This window comes from Amblyomma mixtum, chromosome 3 (genome assembly GCF_055824585.1).
Source record: "Amblyomma mixtum isolate Tamu chromosome 3, ASM5582458v1, whole genome shotgun sequence".
Lineage (NCBI taxonomy): Eukaryota > Metazoa > Arthropoda > Arachnida > Ixodida > Ixodidae > Amblyomma > Amblyomma mixtum.
In genome coordinates, this window is record NC_143014.1 from 100,175,351 (window position 1) to 100,191,961 (window position 16,611).

General features: G+C 41.3%; 1 protein-coding gene across 4 annotated transcripts in view; it reads right to left on the minus strand.

Moving 5' to 3' along the window:
• The window catches only part of LOC149351147 (uncharacterized), a 35,933-nt gene that overhangs the window by 1,570 nt on the left and 17,752 nt on the right, over positions 1-16,611 (minus strand). For 3 of the 4 annotated variants that reach the window (XM_089580423.1, XM_089580422.1, XM_089580425.1), the window contains 6 exons: positions 14,757-14,935; positions 7,858-9,361; positions 4,419-4,523; positions 4,135-4,188; positions 3,531-3,579; positions 2,831-3,007 (listed from right to left, as the gene is read on the minus strand). In XM_089580423.1, coding sequence (XP_089436549.1) covers positions 2,831-3,007; positions 3,531-3,579; positions 4,135-4,188; positions 4,419-4,523; positions 7,858-9,361; positions 14,757-14,935 — 2,068 coding nt within the window. The remainder of the gene's footprint in view (positions 1-2,830; positions 3,008-3,530; positions 3,580-4,134; positions 4,189-4,418; positions 4,524-7,857; positions 9,362-14,756; positions 14,936-16,611) is intronic. The other variant, XM_089580424.1, reaches the window with a different exon arrangement.

Below are 16,611 nucleotides of genomic sequence, written 5' to 3' on the forward strand. Positions count from 1 at the left end.
CACTGCGGAGCAGTTTTGATTCCACTACTTTCCGCAAAGTGCACAAATTGAAACATATGACGGAACTGCGAGAAATCGCTGTTGTCATGTAGTTTTCGTCTTAAAAGAGGTTCCCACTAAAATTTTGGCTGTTTTGGGGAGCCATTCAACACGCAGATGATTCGGATACTTTTTCCACTCCCTTGAAGTCCAAATTAACGAGGTTTTTGCTGTGTTCAACAAATTTATTAGAACTGAAAATTGCTTCAAAAGTATTATGAGGCAGTGAATTGATAGAAAAGGCCCAAAAGCTCAGCAATTTTTCAAATTTTTTTTTTTCCACCAAGAAAGAAGCCTATTAGCAACATATAAAAATGCACTGAATGGCTTGTTTGATAGTTCGCTGGTATTCTGCATGCAAAAATATGGTACATAGGTGCATCGTTTTCAGTTTGCTGGCTCTTGAAGCATGTGGGACACACATGTCCTGCTACTGCACAAAAGGTTAAAGGAGTATAGACGCCTAACTTTTGGGTGTGTCTTCGTGTTTGTAATGATGCGCAAGGCATTATGATACATGGTTACCATGTGGTATTCTACGACTGCTACATAATTTATAATCAAATTTATTCCTCGTGCTGTTTCAGTTTTTGTTTCATCAGCCAAATGGTCACAGCGACATCAAAGTGTGCTTATAGGTCATGTCAGGCATGAAAAACTGCAATGTAATAGCTGCTTCATCGTTTTATTTCGCTATGTTGCTGAACAGCCAGCCAGCTTCGAGAGTCTGAATGAAAACGAATGTAGGAGCAGCAATTATACTGCAGTTTTTCCATGCCTCACGTGACCTATAAGCACACTTCGACATCACAGTCATCAAAACAGCCTAACAGAAAAATTCGATTAAATTATTTAGCTGTCCTAGGCAATATCACATGGTCATTCATACATAGCAGTGTCTTCCACATCATCGTAAAAGAAGAAAAAGTCGTACACCTTTAAAGCAATTCACAAAGCAAAGGCTACACTGCAGGAAAGTTATTAGGTAGTGATTCTACGCGAGATCAAACTGCTCAAATATTTCGAAATTTTAATAGTCTTGATTATTTTCTATAATGTGCACATATTATTCAGTAGGCCAACAGTGAATTTTGTTATGTAAAAATGCTAATATTTCAGGAGAAAAAAAAATTGGTTGGTCGGTTGGTTTATGGGGTTTAACGACCCAAAGCAACTCAGGCTATGAGAGACGCCGTAGTGAAGGGCTCCGGAAGTTTCGACCACCTGGGGTTCTTTAACGTGCACTGACATTGCACAGTACACGGGCCTCTAGAATTTCGCCTCCACAGAAATTCGACCATCGCGGCCGGGATCGAACCCGCCTCTTTCGGATCAGCAGCCGAGCACCATAACCACTGAGCCACCGCAGCGGCCCGGAGAAAAAAAATTGTAAACTATGTTGTGGCAGAGGCTAGCTTTCATGCACAGATCAATTTCGCAAATTTGGAATGACCCAAGAATTGAGATATGAAAGCCATCATGGATATATTTTGAATGCTGAAAGTACAGGTTAGAAAGAATATGTTCGGCTTATTTCTGCCATTGTGAAGAAGTTGCCGCTTACTAGAAAAAAATCTCAGAAATGCCACTAGTCTGAAATGAGGCTATTTTCAAGAATTTTTTCTCTGCAAGTATAAAGCACATCTTCAAATTTGCACAATCGATAAGCATAGAGGTGCTAAAAAGAGTGTACTGACTTTCATTGTTATATAACTTAGGGAAGTACAAGAGTATTGCCCTAAATCTGGCATTTTTCAATATAGTCATGTTTTCCAAAAACCCAAAGGATAAAAACCCCATCCCCAATTTCCTTAAAACTCCTGAAACAAGCATCTAGAAGGAGGTGAAAAATTACAAAAGAACATGTTGCATTATTTTGTTTCCAGCAATGTTATCCAAGCTCGAACTTGTAGCTTCTTGAGCAGTGGTAGGAGTGCCTAACTGAAGGAACGGAAGCAGCGAACATGCCCTCCGCTGCTCTAAATTTTCCCCAAATTCTAAGATAGACCTCTTTCGTGAAAAAAGCACATACCTAATTACATTTTTGTGGAAAAACCCATCTGTGACGCAAGCGGTATTCGGTGGCACTGCTATCAGCAAGTGCAGCTATGAAGCCGTGATGCCCCTAGGCATACTCTGGCTAGTTTTCTTTTCTGATTCGCATTAGATTTAAAAATACATTTCGGTTTCTGTTTTAGTTGCTGTTCATTTATTTTCATTGGTTATGCTAGTTATGCTGCTTTGGCTAAACCTATGCTGGAATAGGATTTCTCTCAATTTATGTACAATTTTCTTTCAGCTTTTGCCTTTTACAGAGACTCCAAAATGAGTAAATGAGGTCCTCCTCCATCAATAAAAGACGATAAGAGCCTATAGTACAGATTGTGTATTTGTAAAACGGCTCTGGCAAGCATGTATTGTGATGTTTAAAAAAAAAAACATTGGTTTTGAAATGACCTTGTACACTTCCAAGTTACTTTCTAGGATGTAGTCTTTTTTTTTATGAAAAATAACCTCATAGGTGCACTATGCAGTCAGAAAATTACATTGAGAGCTTTTGTTTACATGCATTCCTATGGGCCGCACTTCCATTTGTTACCTGCACTCAGCGATAGCAGCGCCACCGAATCCTGCTTACATCACAGATCGGTATTTGTCCATAAAAAGTAATTAGGTATGCTCTCCCTTAATGGAAAAGGTCTCAGTCTTGGGATTTGGGCAAAGTAGAATATTACATTATTCAGGCAAATGATCCATGTGCTGCGGATGTAGGGGACTGGTATGCACAAACCTTTTTGTACTCGTTGCGTTCTTTTAACAGGTTGGACAGGTAGTGAATCTTCTGCCTGTGGTTCTGGTGGCCCATCATTTCGGAGACCTTCTGGTGTAGTTTGGTCAGCTCACTCTCTGTTGCCTCATTCCGCCTTTCAAGAAGTTCTTTCTCCATTTCATAAAGTTCCAGCTGACCCTACATTGGAAAAAAAGCACACACTTAGACACACACAAACAGGACGAGGAAAAAGGCTAATCTAAAAAAAAAACTTACAAACCAAAATTAGTATTCATACTTGCACGTGCTTCATAATTCAGGATTTGTAACTTTGCACGTCAGAAGCCTGTCCATTGAGTGCAAATGCAACTTATGTAAGATAATGAGTCTCCTAAGCTCACTGAACTGTTTCACTTTCGCTGTTCTCAAGTGTGAAAACTGCGAAAACTGTTTTGCAATAACTAAAAAGCCAGTTGTGAAAGCTGCCTCAGCTTGCCAAGTTTTGATCACCAGTGCTTTGGTCATTCACCAAAGAAGTGTGCTCTCCCAAGTGAGCATTTGCCAGATGTGAAACACGGAAATAACTACACAAGCATATGCATGTTCAAGGCAAGACATAAATTTGCAGTTTAAGTGCTACAAGAACATTAGCTTTGCATTTAAACTACATTCAACTAATTTAACTTAAGGTTAAATGTAAAACTGTCTAGCTATCACTTACTTGAAATGGTGCAATTCGCAGTTGCAAAGCTTCAAAATTACACTTCCACCTGCAAAATACAATGGTATACAATGTTGGTTGCAATGCAGCACCAGCAATGCTGCGGTATAGTTGTAGAATTTTTTCTACAATTAAGGGAGTCTGGGGAAGCACATGAATTTTGATGATTCACATGAAATGCCCTTGTGGCTTGTTTCTAGGCTGTTCATTGTCTGCGCCACAGCATTCAAGTGCATAAGACTTCTCATGGTGCAAGGTGTCAACAGAAACTATTAACAAGCAACTGAAATTGTCCCACAGCTTTACCTAAATGGCTGTGAATGGCTAATCTAACTATTTCATTAACATGACTACAGTGGTGGCTTAGTGGTAGAACAGCTGCCTCAGATTGAGAGATACTGGGTCCAAATTCAGTGTACTCGGGACATGACCATGAGTTCCAATCTCTGCGACATGAAACCAGCCTAACAAATAGCCTTACATTTGAGGGCAACATCAGCACAGCATGACAAGCAATTTTATAGATGCCAGTCATTTTTCGCAACATATATTGCTGTCGCTAAAGTAATTCACTGAGCACAAGTATCAACAAGCAAAAACTCACTTTTCAACTTCTGCTGTCTTATTCTTAAGCTGCTCAGTCAAGCCGGCAACTTGTCTGTTGAAAGGAACACAAGTCACAAGTCACACATACTGCATTTGTGAGCAGTAAAAAAAACTGGCAGTACACTTCATACTGCTATGAAATTCAACTCGAGTAAACATCCAGAAATAAAGAAACAGCACTACAGCAAGCCCACAAAACAGAGGTAAGGGGGGCGAGGAAAGCACATCTGCTAAAGACACAATGCAACTGCCACTGTTACACCACACAACACACGCGAATACCTTGAGTAAATGTCCAAATTGGAAGAGAGAAAGCTCTCTAAAGACAGGCACCATGATAGCCTAGACACCATCTCTCTGCTAAATTCTCCTGCTGTCACCTGCATCCTAAGCAAGAGCGTAGAAAAATTCCACATCAGCCAATGCATAGCTTGTTTTATATTAAATCCTAGTAGTCCTATGCAGGCTGACGCCCACTGAGCATCATGGACAAGCTTGGGCAGCTCTGCAAAAAAAGATGCCTCCTCTATGTGCATGGAATAAGCTGTCAATGTGTGATAATGTAGGCACTAGCTGGTGAACTAGCAAGAAGGTAAAAAATGGACAAGTAGATGCACGCACGTTCACCAAAACCACTTGCCATGCATACCCACTGCTCATAATGCCCTTCACCGGGTGCACAAACTAGTGGCCCCGCAGGCAACGAACATGGCTTGTTTTCTGCCATCCTGCTCATACATCAGATTTCATTAATTTTGACAAAATCGAAATGTGAACTTGGAAAGTTTTTGCTTTCGAAAAATAAGGCACAAGGCCTGCAAGGTGCGAGCATACTGAAGAAATTTTGGGGAAAAAAGAAGCAAGAATTCAAAGCAGAAATATCCTGTCGATACAGTTTTGCGCTATACATGTTGACAGAGATTTGTGTTGATAGTCGCTAATGATAGTGTTATTTTCACATTCATGCTAAAATTCAGTGCTACATGAAAGTAATGAGAAGATTTAAATCAAGTGTTCAGGAGTTTTGGCATCACGAGAAGAAAGCAGGAACAAAGCAGAGGACAGAAACTGGATGTATCTGCTACAGTATAATTAATCTGTGTACTTCTCGGTTTTAACCGAAAAACACTAATAAACATCTGCCGGCAAAAACTAATGGAATTGGTTAAAATCGTAAAGCACTGGTTACTGGGCATGTTGAGGCTAGCAGACGGCCATTTTTTCCAAGAAACTTGCCTACTCCTTTCATTTTAGCCCCGAAATACTGAGGAGGCACTTAGAACAGTACTGTCTATATTTAAATTCATATCAGCAAGAATCTAATTGTGGGCACGACCAAGCACCTAAGTGAAGGCAGCTAGCTCAGTGCTAGCAAATTTGTTGGGTAGGTGTGTGCCAACATTTATTTTAATATATGACAAACAGCTTGAATTTGGCAGTTTCATAGGCAAAAGGATTAGCCTTATCGGTGCAAAGCATACTGGATCACGGCTCTCAAAAAGAATTGTCAGGAACTACAGCGCAATTTCAATGCTGTCTATCATTTATTAGGTTTTAAACAGAAGAAGCTCTCAACAGCCCCATGATAGTTTTCTATAAGGCTCTCGCTGATGTTGCAAAGCATTTGCGCCCAATTACGCCTTTTGTCACAAGCACTGACGCCCTCAGAAACGGGCCAGAAGTAAAAAGCATTTGTCTAAACTCTAGAATATTGGGGAAAATTTCTGAGAACAGCCTTTTTATACGAGATAGTATCTACCTCATTACTCCAGGTTACAATGACATGTTAATTAGAAAATATCGTATACGAGATGTGCCCTCTCCTTGGTGTGAAACTTGTCACAATGCTAAAGTTGAATCAGGCACCAGTAGCAGGCCTCTGAAGCGTGGACAGCCTAATGAACACGGTAGACATGCCTTCCATCGATTGCTTACGAACAAACAGCACAGGATGCAGTTAATTGCTCGGAGAAAATAGTATGCGAGAAAAAAAAAGGGGGGGGGGGAGGCCTCATTGATCTCGCTTTCCACCTGTAAGTACATACGATTAGTCTATTTGTATTTAGAGTAGCACACAGTCAATAAAACTCATGCTCAGGGCAAAACACAAAAAGGTGCAGCTTTGGCAGTTAAAACTCGGGCGACTGTGATTATTTTTCCAGCTTGTCTGCGAAAGTGCACGCAAAGTTGGCAATCGCTGTGTGTTGCTCATCTCAGCTTCTAGATTTTCCACTCACCACTAAGAACCTTATCATCAATGTCAAATTCTCTCCAAAGCACGCACCAGTCATCTACTGCTCCAGTTTCAGTCCGGCAGTTTTCAAACACTAAAGAGCAATTTCTCCTTTTATCTCGTTTCTTCCTTTACGCCCTCGAGAAAAGACTGTTTGGGTCACATGAGGTTGCCACTACAACAACCCAGCACTACTTTGTTGTCAAACTTTAAAACAAGTGCGACACTACCTAGGCTGAGCCCTAAGTAGTCCTCCATAGCGCCGCGATATTGAATCAACTGAGGCACCTCCTCTAGGTAGTGAAAGCTGCCAATAATTTTTTAACTATTATAATTAGGCCCCTGGTTGTAGAGTTATTGCTGGCTGTTTGTGATAGCAGTTTTCTTTAATTTTCAGATGAAGTTTATGTTCAATGCTCTGGCAATGAATTATGGCCATGCCTGCACATCACACCGAAACCACACACTGGTGCAGTGCACATAGCAAGGCTATAATTCATTACACTACAGCGTCGAGCATAAAGTTATTTCGAAACTACCAGCAAATTCTAGTCGCCTATATGCAGCATGTTTTCTTGCTCCAGGAATCGAGAAAGCATGCTTCAATGGGCAATTCGGATTCAAATCCCGAGTTCTTATCGACTAAGACAGATTTTGTGCTCGTTTGCGGATTCAATTTGTGGTTCTGCTCCAGATCACCAATTGGAATATGCCATAAAGAAAAACATATCTACAGCTACCACTACCAGCCTGAAACAACTATAATTACAATACCAACACCATTTGTGAATTGTTGTGCCATCTTTGCGTTTTGGTTTCATGCCCTCCGTACAGCGTGTGCAGTGCAGTTCCCACTGCAGTGGGCTCACTATTGTGTTTGGACTTCATACGCGACGTATTGATGGCAGTACAGGCATTGAATGCTCAGCTCTCGAAAGCGGTTGCGCTTGTCTGTGTACACAACGCACGGCAAGATAGCCATGCAAAACATCAGAATGTGCACCAAACTGGTTACTCCTTCCACCATAATACTGGCAATTAGAAGTTAATGTAAAGTGATTTTTACATGGTGAAATTGATTTTTAGGAAGTTTTCGCAGTTGCTAGAGAGTGAAAAACCAGCCGGTGACTGTAAATAGATTGATTAGGTACAAGTCATGCAGCACTGAAATTTTAAATGTCATACCAAGGAACTAAAAAAAAAACACTTTAGAACTGATGGCGATATGCTTTTCCCGCACTCCTAAGTATGGCCTCCAGGCAGCTGTGAGCATGAATATAAGTAAAGAGAGTAATTAAGTAAAGAATGAAACAAGCAACAACAGTGCAACTCCGGAACGGTGCTTTCCCTCGCTGAAGTAAATTACATATTAACCGATTGCTCTGCGGTTTGTACCCTGGTACTACTCATTGCGCAAGTATGAGTAAATAATTAAAAAGTGAAGCAAAGAGAAAGAAAGAAGGGAGCAAAGAGGAAGAAAAAACTCACCCATCCCTTAGCTCTGTTAGTTCTTCCGAGAGCTGCTTAATTTGGTCACACAGGTCCCTTTTCTGTAGGTCCAGTTCACTGCAGACGAGCTTATACTTGTTGGCACGGCGCTCGGCAACTGAAAGCAGCTGTTTGGATGTATCAGTGCTAAGCTGAAGCTCTTTATTCCTAGCCTGCAATACATCTGCTGAGACTTGCAAGGACGCCAACTGCATTTCAAGCTTGGAGCAGAGCTTCTGCTGTTCGAGCAAGGCTTTTTCAAGGTTGTTATTCTTGCTTTCAAGGGCCTCGAGAACCTTATCCTTGTGCAATGCATCTTTGGCAGCTTCATGCTTAGCTTCTCGAGTTAATGCCAATTCTTCTTGAAGCTGGTGCTTGCACATTTCTGCAGCTGCAAGCTGTGCAAGAGCCCCAGAGAACTGTATCTGCAAGGAAGTTTTTGAGGCATTTAGTTCTTCATTCCTCCCTCTAATTACACATGCCTCTTCCTCCAGACGTGCCTTTTCATGCCTAAGCTTTAAGTGTTCAGCGTTCACTTGATTAAGGCTTGCCTCAACAGTCTTCAATGTGTCTGTCACCGACGCCAGATGTTCTTCCATTGTATTCTTCTCTTTTAAAACATCATCAAGTGATTTTTCAAGTTCTCTGTTTTTAAGTACAGTCACCTCATGCGAGCTTGTGACTGCACTCAGCTCTTTGGTTAAACGACAGTTTTCATCAGACAGATGTTTTGCCTCAGAGTGACAAACCTCAACTTCATGTTTAGTCTTCAGCAATTCCTTTTCAAGCTGTGCATGCATTGCAAGATATGACTGATTGCTCTCTTGAAGCACATTTTTGTCTTCCAACAGTTTGGTTAAGTCTCTTTCAGTCATTCTTTTCTCATCTTCCAATGCATGCAAAGCATCTTTCACTGTCTTCAGCTCTTGTTCCAAATTCATCTTCATGCTGCCAAGTTCCTCGTTTCTTGAATGAAGGCTCTCCAAATCTGACAGTCTAGAAGATAGCTCCTGTTCTGCATCCACCATTGTTGAAATGACTCTTTCAAACTCTTCAAGTTGATCAAGCAAGTCTTGCTTGTGTTGTTCAAGCACAAGGATTTCATTGCCTCGGTCATGAAGTAAAGACCTAAGACAAGCATCTTCACAGTTCAATTCATCTAGTTGTGATTCTATCTCTTCATAACGAAGTGCAATACCTGAGTAGGCACTTTCCAGCCGACTATTCTCAGCGTGAAGACACTTTACGTTCTCCTTCAGTGCTTCGTTTTCAGTCATAATTTCTTCAAATTTCTTCTGCAATTTTGAAGTCTCATTCTCATGATTTACAGCTTGTTCAATGAGTTTGGCATGCTTTCCCTCAAGGTCTTCATGATGGTTTTTCAGAGCTTTTACTTCGCACTGGAGCTCGCTAACTGTGATGACTAGCTTCTCATTCTCTGAACACAGCTTCTCAAAAGCATGTTCAAGATCCTTTTCACGTGCTAAATCATCCGAGTCTGACCCTGTAAAAAGATGCGGAGAGACATTATCGAAAACTTTACTGTACCTAAGCAAACAAAGCTTCAGTACTGATACATGACCAAATGCCTTGTCTAGGCTGCACATGTCAGGGACGGATTAAGGGGGGGGAAAGACCGAAAGTCCAAGAAATACATGGCAAAGGCCTCTACCAATGATCTTGAATTAAACTGTGGTTGATTAACATGTTCTAGTAACAAAGAGCCTATTTTCACAGAAAATGGAGCATTTAAAATCTACAAAAGGCCAAAAAATTAAGTACAGGTATCACTGCCACAGGCAATTACCACGCGCAAACTGTGAGGGTGCCAATGTTATTTTTTGTATGCAGGGTGGTTCCAGATACAATTAACCAAAGATGGCTGGTCGACCTCTTAAGTTTACTCAATATTTTTATATGCCATGGCCTGATGACTAGACTAAAGAGTTCTGCAATTGGTTTTATCTACAAATTTTTTCAAAGCACACAAAATATTTTTATTGCGAAGAGGTAGAGTGCCGCTCTTACACACACTGCTGTTTTCGCCAAATTTGGTCGTGAATGAATTAAAATATAACAATAGGCACCTGAGAATTTTTAGAATGAAACCATGGATGCTTACTCTGCATGTTATTTTTGGCTGTTTCAAGAGCGTAGTCTTTTTACTAAAATTTGTCAAACTTGGCCCAAGTAACATTTTTTGTCTCCTTTGAACGTCTGTATCTTAAAGGAGTGTGCCAGAGCTGCCACCATTATACATTGTGTTCTATTATCATATTCATCGAACTGAAGAAGATCATGTTTATTGGGTTTATGGATAACGAGATACGGTTGAGAGAAATTCAAAAAACACAAAACAACAGTCTTCTGACAAAAAAAAAAAAGGTATTTGTAAGCTTTGTCCATGTATTCGTCTGTGCACCAACGTTCAGAATCATCAAAAACAAGGTGCATAATATTGACACTGTAGCAGTTTCAGCCCTCCAATGAGACTCTTGCGCAAGGCTCGACACACCCTGTAGCTCTGAGGAGACTCCTTGTGTGCGACTACTGTAGAATGCATGCAATACTAGGAAAATAAACAGGTAGCTAAATAAGCAAATTACTCCAAACAATTCCAAATATAGAAGCAATAATTTGAAGCAGCGCCTGAAATAAGGCAGCTAAAAGGGCGTCATATGTATGCAGGCCACCGTGCAAGACTAATGACTCAAGGACAGGTTGGGAGGTTCTCATGCTTTTGATGTATTGGTTACAAAAAAGCACAGAACTGCACAAAGACTTGCTCTGAGCTATGCTTTGCATTCATGAGGCACGCATGAACAGCATCATAAGAGTAAAATGCCACTACAGAGTCTCAGCTGTCTCGCTGATCTGCGATGGAAGTGGATGTCAACAACTGCCAGAGAGGCTTCACCCCGAGTGAGAGAGGAAAAGAGAAGGACTACACGTTCAGCAATGTATTAACTGCACAGAGAACTCTGAGCATTTATTAACATAGGCATTCTTATATTTAATTTTTTACAAGACAAGGCAGCTGTCAGAGGAGGACGAAAACAAGCCTTACAGGAACATGTTCGCGTAGCATGGCCAGCCTTGATGTCCCAGGGGAAGCGTACTCCCCATTTATTGTGTCAGTATAGCTTGCAGTGCCTTATCTTCCACAGAAACTAATGCAGTGGTGGGGACAGAAACAGCCCTCAAGGTTAGTTTTTTTTTTTAAGCAGGGCACCCTGTGGTGCTGTCATGGTGCACAGGGGAAGTATCCGTGTGCACTAGAAGAAGTGGAATTCGGAACCAAGGTCCTCTCGCCATCACAAGCACCGCTGTGAGAGGTCGGTGCTGTGTCATCCATATATCTGCAGCACGAGAAGCTCCCAGCCTGTCCTTGAAAGTGTGTTGTCATCAGTCTTGCACAGAGGTCTGCATGCATACGATGTGCTTTTAGCGACCTTATTTCAGGCGGCGCTTCGAATTACTGCATCTAGACGGGGAATTGTGTGCAATATTTTGGTCATTTAGCTACCTGCGAGTACGGCCCGCATCCTACACTAGCCGCAGACTCCTCGGAGCTACAAGGTGCGATGAGCCTTGCGCAAGGGTCTCATTGGAGGGCTGAAACTGCTACAGTGTCAACACTGTGCAATGTGTTTTTGAAGATTTTGAACGTTGGTACACAGAAGACTGCATGGACAAAGTTTAAAAACATCAAAAATGTTTTCTTTTGTCGTCTGAAGTTTGTTTTTTTTATTTTGCGTGATCATAACCAGTTAACCATAAACCCTATAAACATGACCTTCATTTCAACAGACATAATTGTATAAAACACATTATATAATTATGGGCGCTCTGCCATGCTCCTTTCTTGAGATACAAACCTTCAAATTAAACAAAAGGCGTTACTTAGGCCAAGTTTGACAAATATAAGTAAAAGGATTGAGCTCTGAAACAGACAAAAATAAAGCCCAGACTAGAGCATCCGTAGTATGACTCAAAATTTTCAGGTACTTAATATATTTTAATTAACTCATAACCAAAGTTGGCCAAAACAGCAGAGCCCAGCAAACCAAAAACCTCTGAGACGTCTAGCCAGACGTCTCAGAGGTTGTTGGTTTGCTGGGAGCACGCAAGCATGACCTTCCACCTCTTGTGATAAGTTTCTGCACTTTGAAAAAATTTTGGGGAGAAAACCAATTTCAAACTCTTATAATCTAGTCATCAGGCGATGACATAAAAATATCAAGTAAATTTAAGTTTGGTTCTTTGGCTTTATGGGGTTTAACGTCCCAAAGCGACTCAGGCTATCAGGGTCGCCGTAGTGGAGGGCTCCAGATTTCAACCACCTGTGGTTCTTTAGCATGCACTGACATCGCACAGCACACAGGCCTCTAGCATTTCACCTCCATCGAAATGAGATTGCCGCAGCCGGGATCGAACCCACGCCTTTCTGGTCAGCAGCCAGCACCATAACCACTCAGCCACCACAGCGGCTCCAGTAAATAGAAGTCGACCAGCCACCCTTTGGTGGCTCTTCGAGAACCACCTTGCAGATTTTCAAGGCTACATAACAGAGGCATCTTCTTCCAGCCAATGATCGTGAAGCCCATACTAGTGTTGACTTCATCAGAATCACAAGTTTGAACTGAGTGGTGGGAAATAAGTAGGCCATTTGCAACTGCAAACTTCTCAGCAATAATGCCTTTTGCTGCCAAACAGACATCTGTAGAGCCACAAAAGCCAAAGAATCAAATTTCACTAAGAACAAATACTGAATAGAGTTGTCCAGCGGATAAACTGAAGTTGGCCCGTATCAACAGATTACCGCACTCTTACAACAAAGATGCTACATTCACTACATTCAGACTTTATAACATGAAAAAAAAAAAAAGCCCAAAACCTTTCTCCATCACCAGCCAGTTTTACAAGTAAACGTAGGCAGATTTTTTAATGCGAACCCCAGGGAATAGGCTAAAATGCCATTCACTTCAAAATGGCGATTATGGAGCCCTTTTCAGTGCAGACACCACAAGTTTGAAGAGTGGTGGGAGAACTTTTAAATGCAGTTTTCTCGGCAATAAATGCATCTTCTGCTGCTAAACAAACATCAACACACCCAGAAAGAGCCGTAAAATTATTTCTACTAAGAACAAAACTGGATGGAGTTGTCCTCAATGTCCCTTTGAAGCAAAGTCATTTGGAAAAATCATAGCAACACCCAAACAGTACAGTTTCCATTTTGAGACTCCACATTTGAGCATGTGAAAGCGGAAGTAAAATGTTTACCAAACAGTTATGGTAAATGCAGCATGGAGGCTTCAATAATCAAATCTGCAGGCCATACCCTTCGGCAGGGTACCATCAATAATTTCAGCAACATGTAGATACATACTGGCAAGTGAGACTCAATACACAATTTAAGCAAGACATGATATGAATCCCATGCATAACATTCACGTGGAGTCTTCCACTTGTATCAACACCTCTCCACAGCTGTTCTGCTAGAGGTGGAGCTGTCTTTGCATGCCTTCAGTGTTGCATGTACCATGCTGAACAAACCCAGCATAGTAGGCTCACCAAGCATACAGTGAAACTGCACTCATGCGAAGAGGTTATACGGTAACTGTATAATCCCTTACGTTATACGTATAATCCCTTTACCTTATATAGGTAAAGGGATTATATACAGGTAGCTCCAATATGAAAAGGAACACATTATCCACGTTAAACCCATGATTACTCCATAAATATGAGTGAAGATCACACTTTTCTCTGCTCTAAATAGTTTTCCTCTGTACAAATAATTCCCGTAAGACATTTTCAACTGCAGTGCAGAAGCAACAACAGAATTCGTTCCCTTGTTAAAACTAAATTATATATAGCGTGGTTTAACATCCTAAAGCAATACATGAACTATGAGGGACGCTGTAATAGAGGGCTCCGAGTTAGTTCAGGCCACCTGAGGTTCTTCAACATGCGCTAACATCGCACAGCACAAAGGCATTTTTGTAATCTGCCTCTAGTGAATTGCGGCCATCACGGCCAGAATCAAACGTGCAACCTTAGGATCAGCAGCTGAATGCCAAAGCTACTGAGCCACCGCAGCAAGTCTTTTATGCAAACTGACTGTTCCATTTCATATTGAAGCTGCCTCTAGATTCCACCATATTCGTCCTAGCAATATAAACCATGACCAACTGGGTTTATATCAAACACAGGCAGCTTTTCAGTTACAGGAGAAAAATAAAATGGGCTTAGCCATCAAAGCTAATAGGTAAACAGAAGTGCAAATGTCTCAATGACAGTAAATAAAACCAATGATGCTGCCAAACAGCTTAGGTAAAATTATCTCATGGAAAATTTACGGATGAAGTTCACAACCTCAAACATAACATACAAGTCCAATTAAGCTTAAAAAAGAGTGTTTAAGTACTCCCCTTGTCAAAAGTTTAGAGCTCAAGGGGTTTTGCAGCTGGATCATACTGTGTGGCTTGTTATGAATCACAAGCATTCTAAATCTCTTGAATTAGGACCTCTCGTCCTAACTCCAAAATTTAGGACCTCCGCGGCTGCTACACGAGTTGCACTAAATGGCATAGAAACAGACCCCTTGGGGTCTTTACTTTTGACAAAGGCTGTACTTCCACTGTCGTGGCATTGCTGCTTCACTGGTGAACCGCTAGCAGCATTTCTAAAACCTTGTCTCATTTTAGGTCCGCTTAGCTGCAGCTCAGCCCACAGCATCTTTTTCTAGTGCTACTTTCACTGCCCATTCAGCTGAAGCAAGAAGCCCCCCTTTGCACTTTTAGACATGTTGCCTTTTGAGCGCTCTTAACATGAGGTCAGCACCACAGTTTAAAAAAGTTTCAAAAGTCATGAAAAACATAAAATTAGCTACAAACCAATGGCGACGTTGTTGGCATCTTCATCTCTGAAGTCATTAATAAGCTTCTCTATTTCCTCCTTGAGCTCTGCTGTGCCTTTGGAAAGCCTGACTTCTGCCAACATCTCAGTAGCTTCACGTGCAGCAAGGTTTTCGTGTGCACCAGAGGAAGCCTCACGGCATTGCAGTTTCCTCACACTAGGGAAGAAAAAAAAAGCAATCTGAACTGGAGAATTTTGCATGAGGCATGTTGACTGCACCCAAGAGCACTGCAGTTCCATTATACCAGCCGATTTGCCAAGATAAGCCTCTCATTTGTAAATGCAAGACATTGGGTATGAGAGTAATTTCTGGTCGCATATGTGTAAAACACTATTGACAGCAATTATGAGCACTGGGCAACGACAAGAGTAGTGATCACCAAACTGTTAGAACTGAACATTATGCTCAGAGTTGTCTTGGCCACACCTTCTCAGCCTAAAATTATGACCCTATTAATGCAACTGTTCTGGGCCAAGGAGATGAGCCACTGATTTTAACAGAAGAAAAAATTGGCATCGCTGCAATGCACAAGTACTGGCAAAACACCACAAATTCTGTGTAGTAAACAGTAAGAAAGCAGCACTTTTGTTATAAGGCCTTGTGACGTTACTCAAACATGCGGTCTTTATTTGTATGCATAGTATGGGACATTGTGATGCCTGAACGCCCAAATAGATTGCCAAAATTGTGATAGTATTTAAATTTGAGTCTTCCTCAGAAATGCTCATTTCAAGACTATGGTGCCGAAACGCAGTGGCGATTTTCGGTAGCAGAAATGAGGTGGCAGCCAGATTGGGAGCTGCCTTTGATTGGGAGCTGCCTTTGATTGGTTTGGCATCCAGTTTGAATTTAGTTCCTTTATATTCAAGAAATCGATCCAAAATGTGATGTCTCCGAGTGCTGCAAGCTTTTGCATGCGACAAAAAACTGAAAAGAAACAGTGAACGCAAATGAAAACTAGCAAGATTAATGCCATGAGTGACACTTTCAATTTTGCTTCAAACTATCGTGGACGTGAGTGCAGCTGTTCCACACTGTTCAAACCCAAGAGGACAGCTAAAAAAGAAAACCCAGTGGACACACCTCGGCCAAAGCTGAAAAGAAAAGCTGAACAAGAGGCTGTGGCTGTCCTGGCAAGGCTACAATTGCTCTGTCCTGCTTTGTAGCGCCCCATGCTGAGTGCCCAATCTCAGCATTATGCGAGTGATACAAGTTTTAATGTGACCTTTTAATGTTGAAATTTTTAAGTGGAACAACATTCGTTTGCAGGGTCCGATCTCAGTAATTCTTTTTGCATTTGAGTCTGGAACCAATGAGGAATCCATTTAACCAGAATAAATGGGAGTGAGCAAAACGTTGCAGTGTCCCTTTTAAAGGCCAGTCAGGTTACACAAGAACTACATACAAAATCAAAAAGAGCTGCACAAGGACATTGTCCTTATAATTTCAGCACACTGAACATATTAAGAAAGGAGTGTACTGCAGCAAGAAAATCTCCAATTACATGTCCTAGAATAACTTGCTGTAGAAAATTTCAGCTGTTTCTCACAACTGCTAATAACAAAGCCTTTGTTGCCAGCTAACATACCTGACATGGTGCTCAAATGCATTTAAATGAGGTGAGGCTGGTTTTTTTAAACATCCTGTTTAGCATTAAAATAATACAATTTGTGTTTAACATAGTCCATGTAAACAAGAAACAGGACTGTGAAGTACACGACTATTTTTTTCACAATGAATGGAAGTAAGCAGAAACCTCGAACGGTTCACTCTGGAATGAGAATAGCTGCACCTCTACTCTTATTCACCACGAGATTGACCTTTCGGTGGCA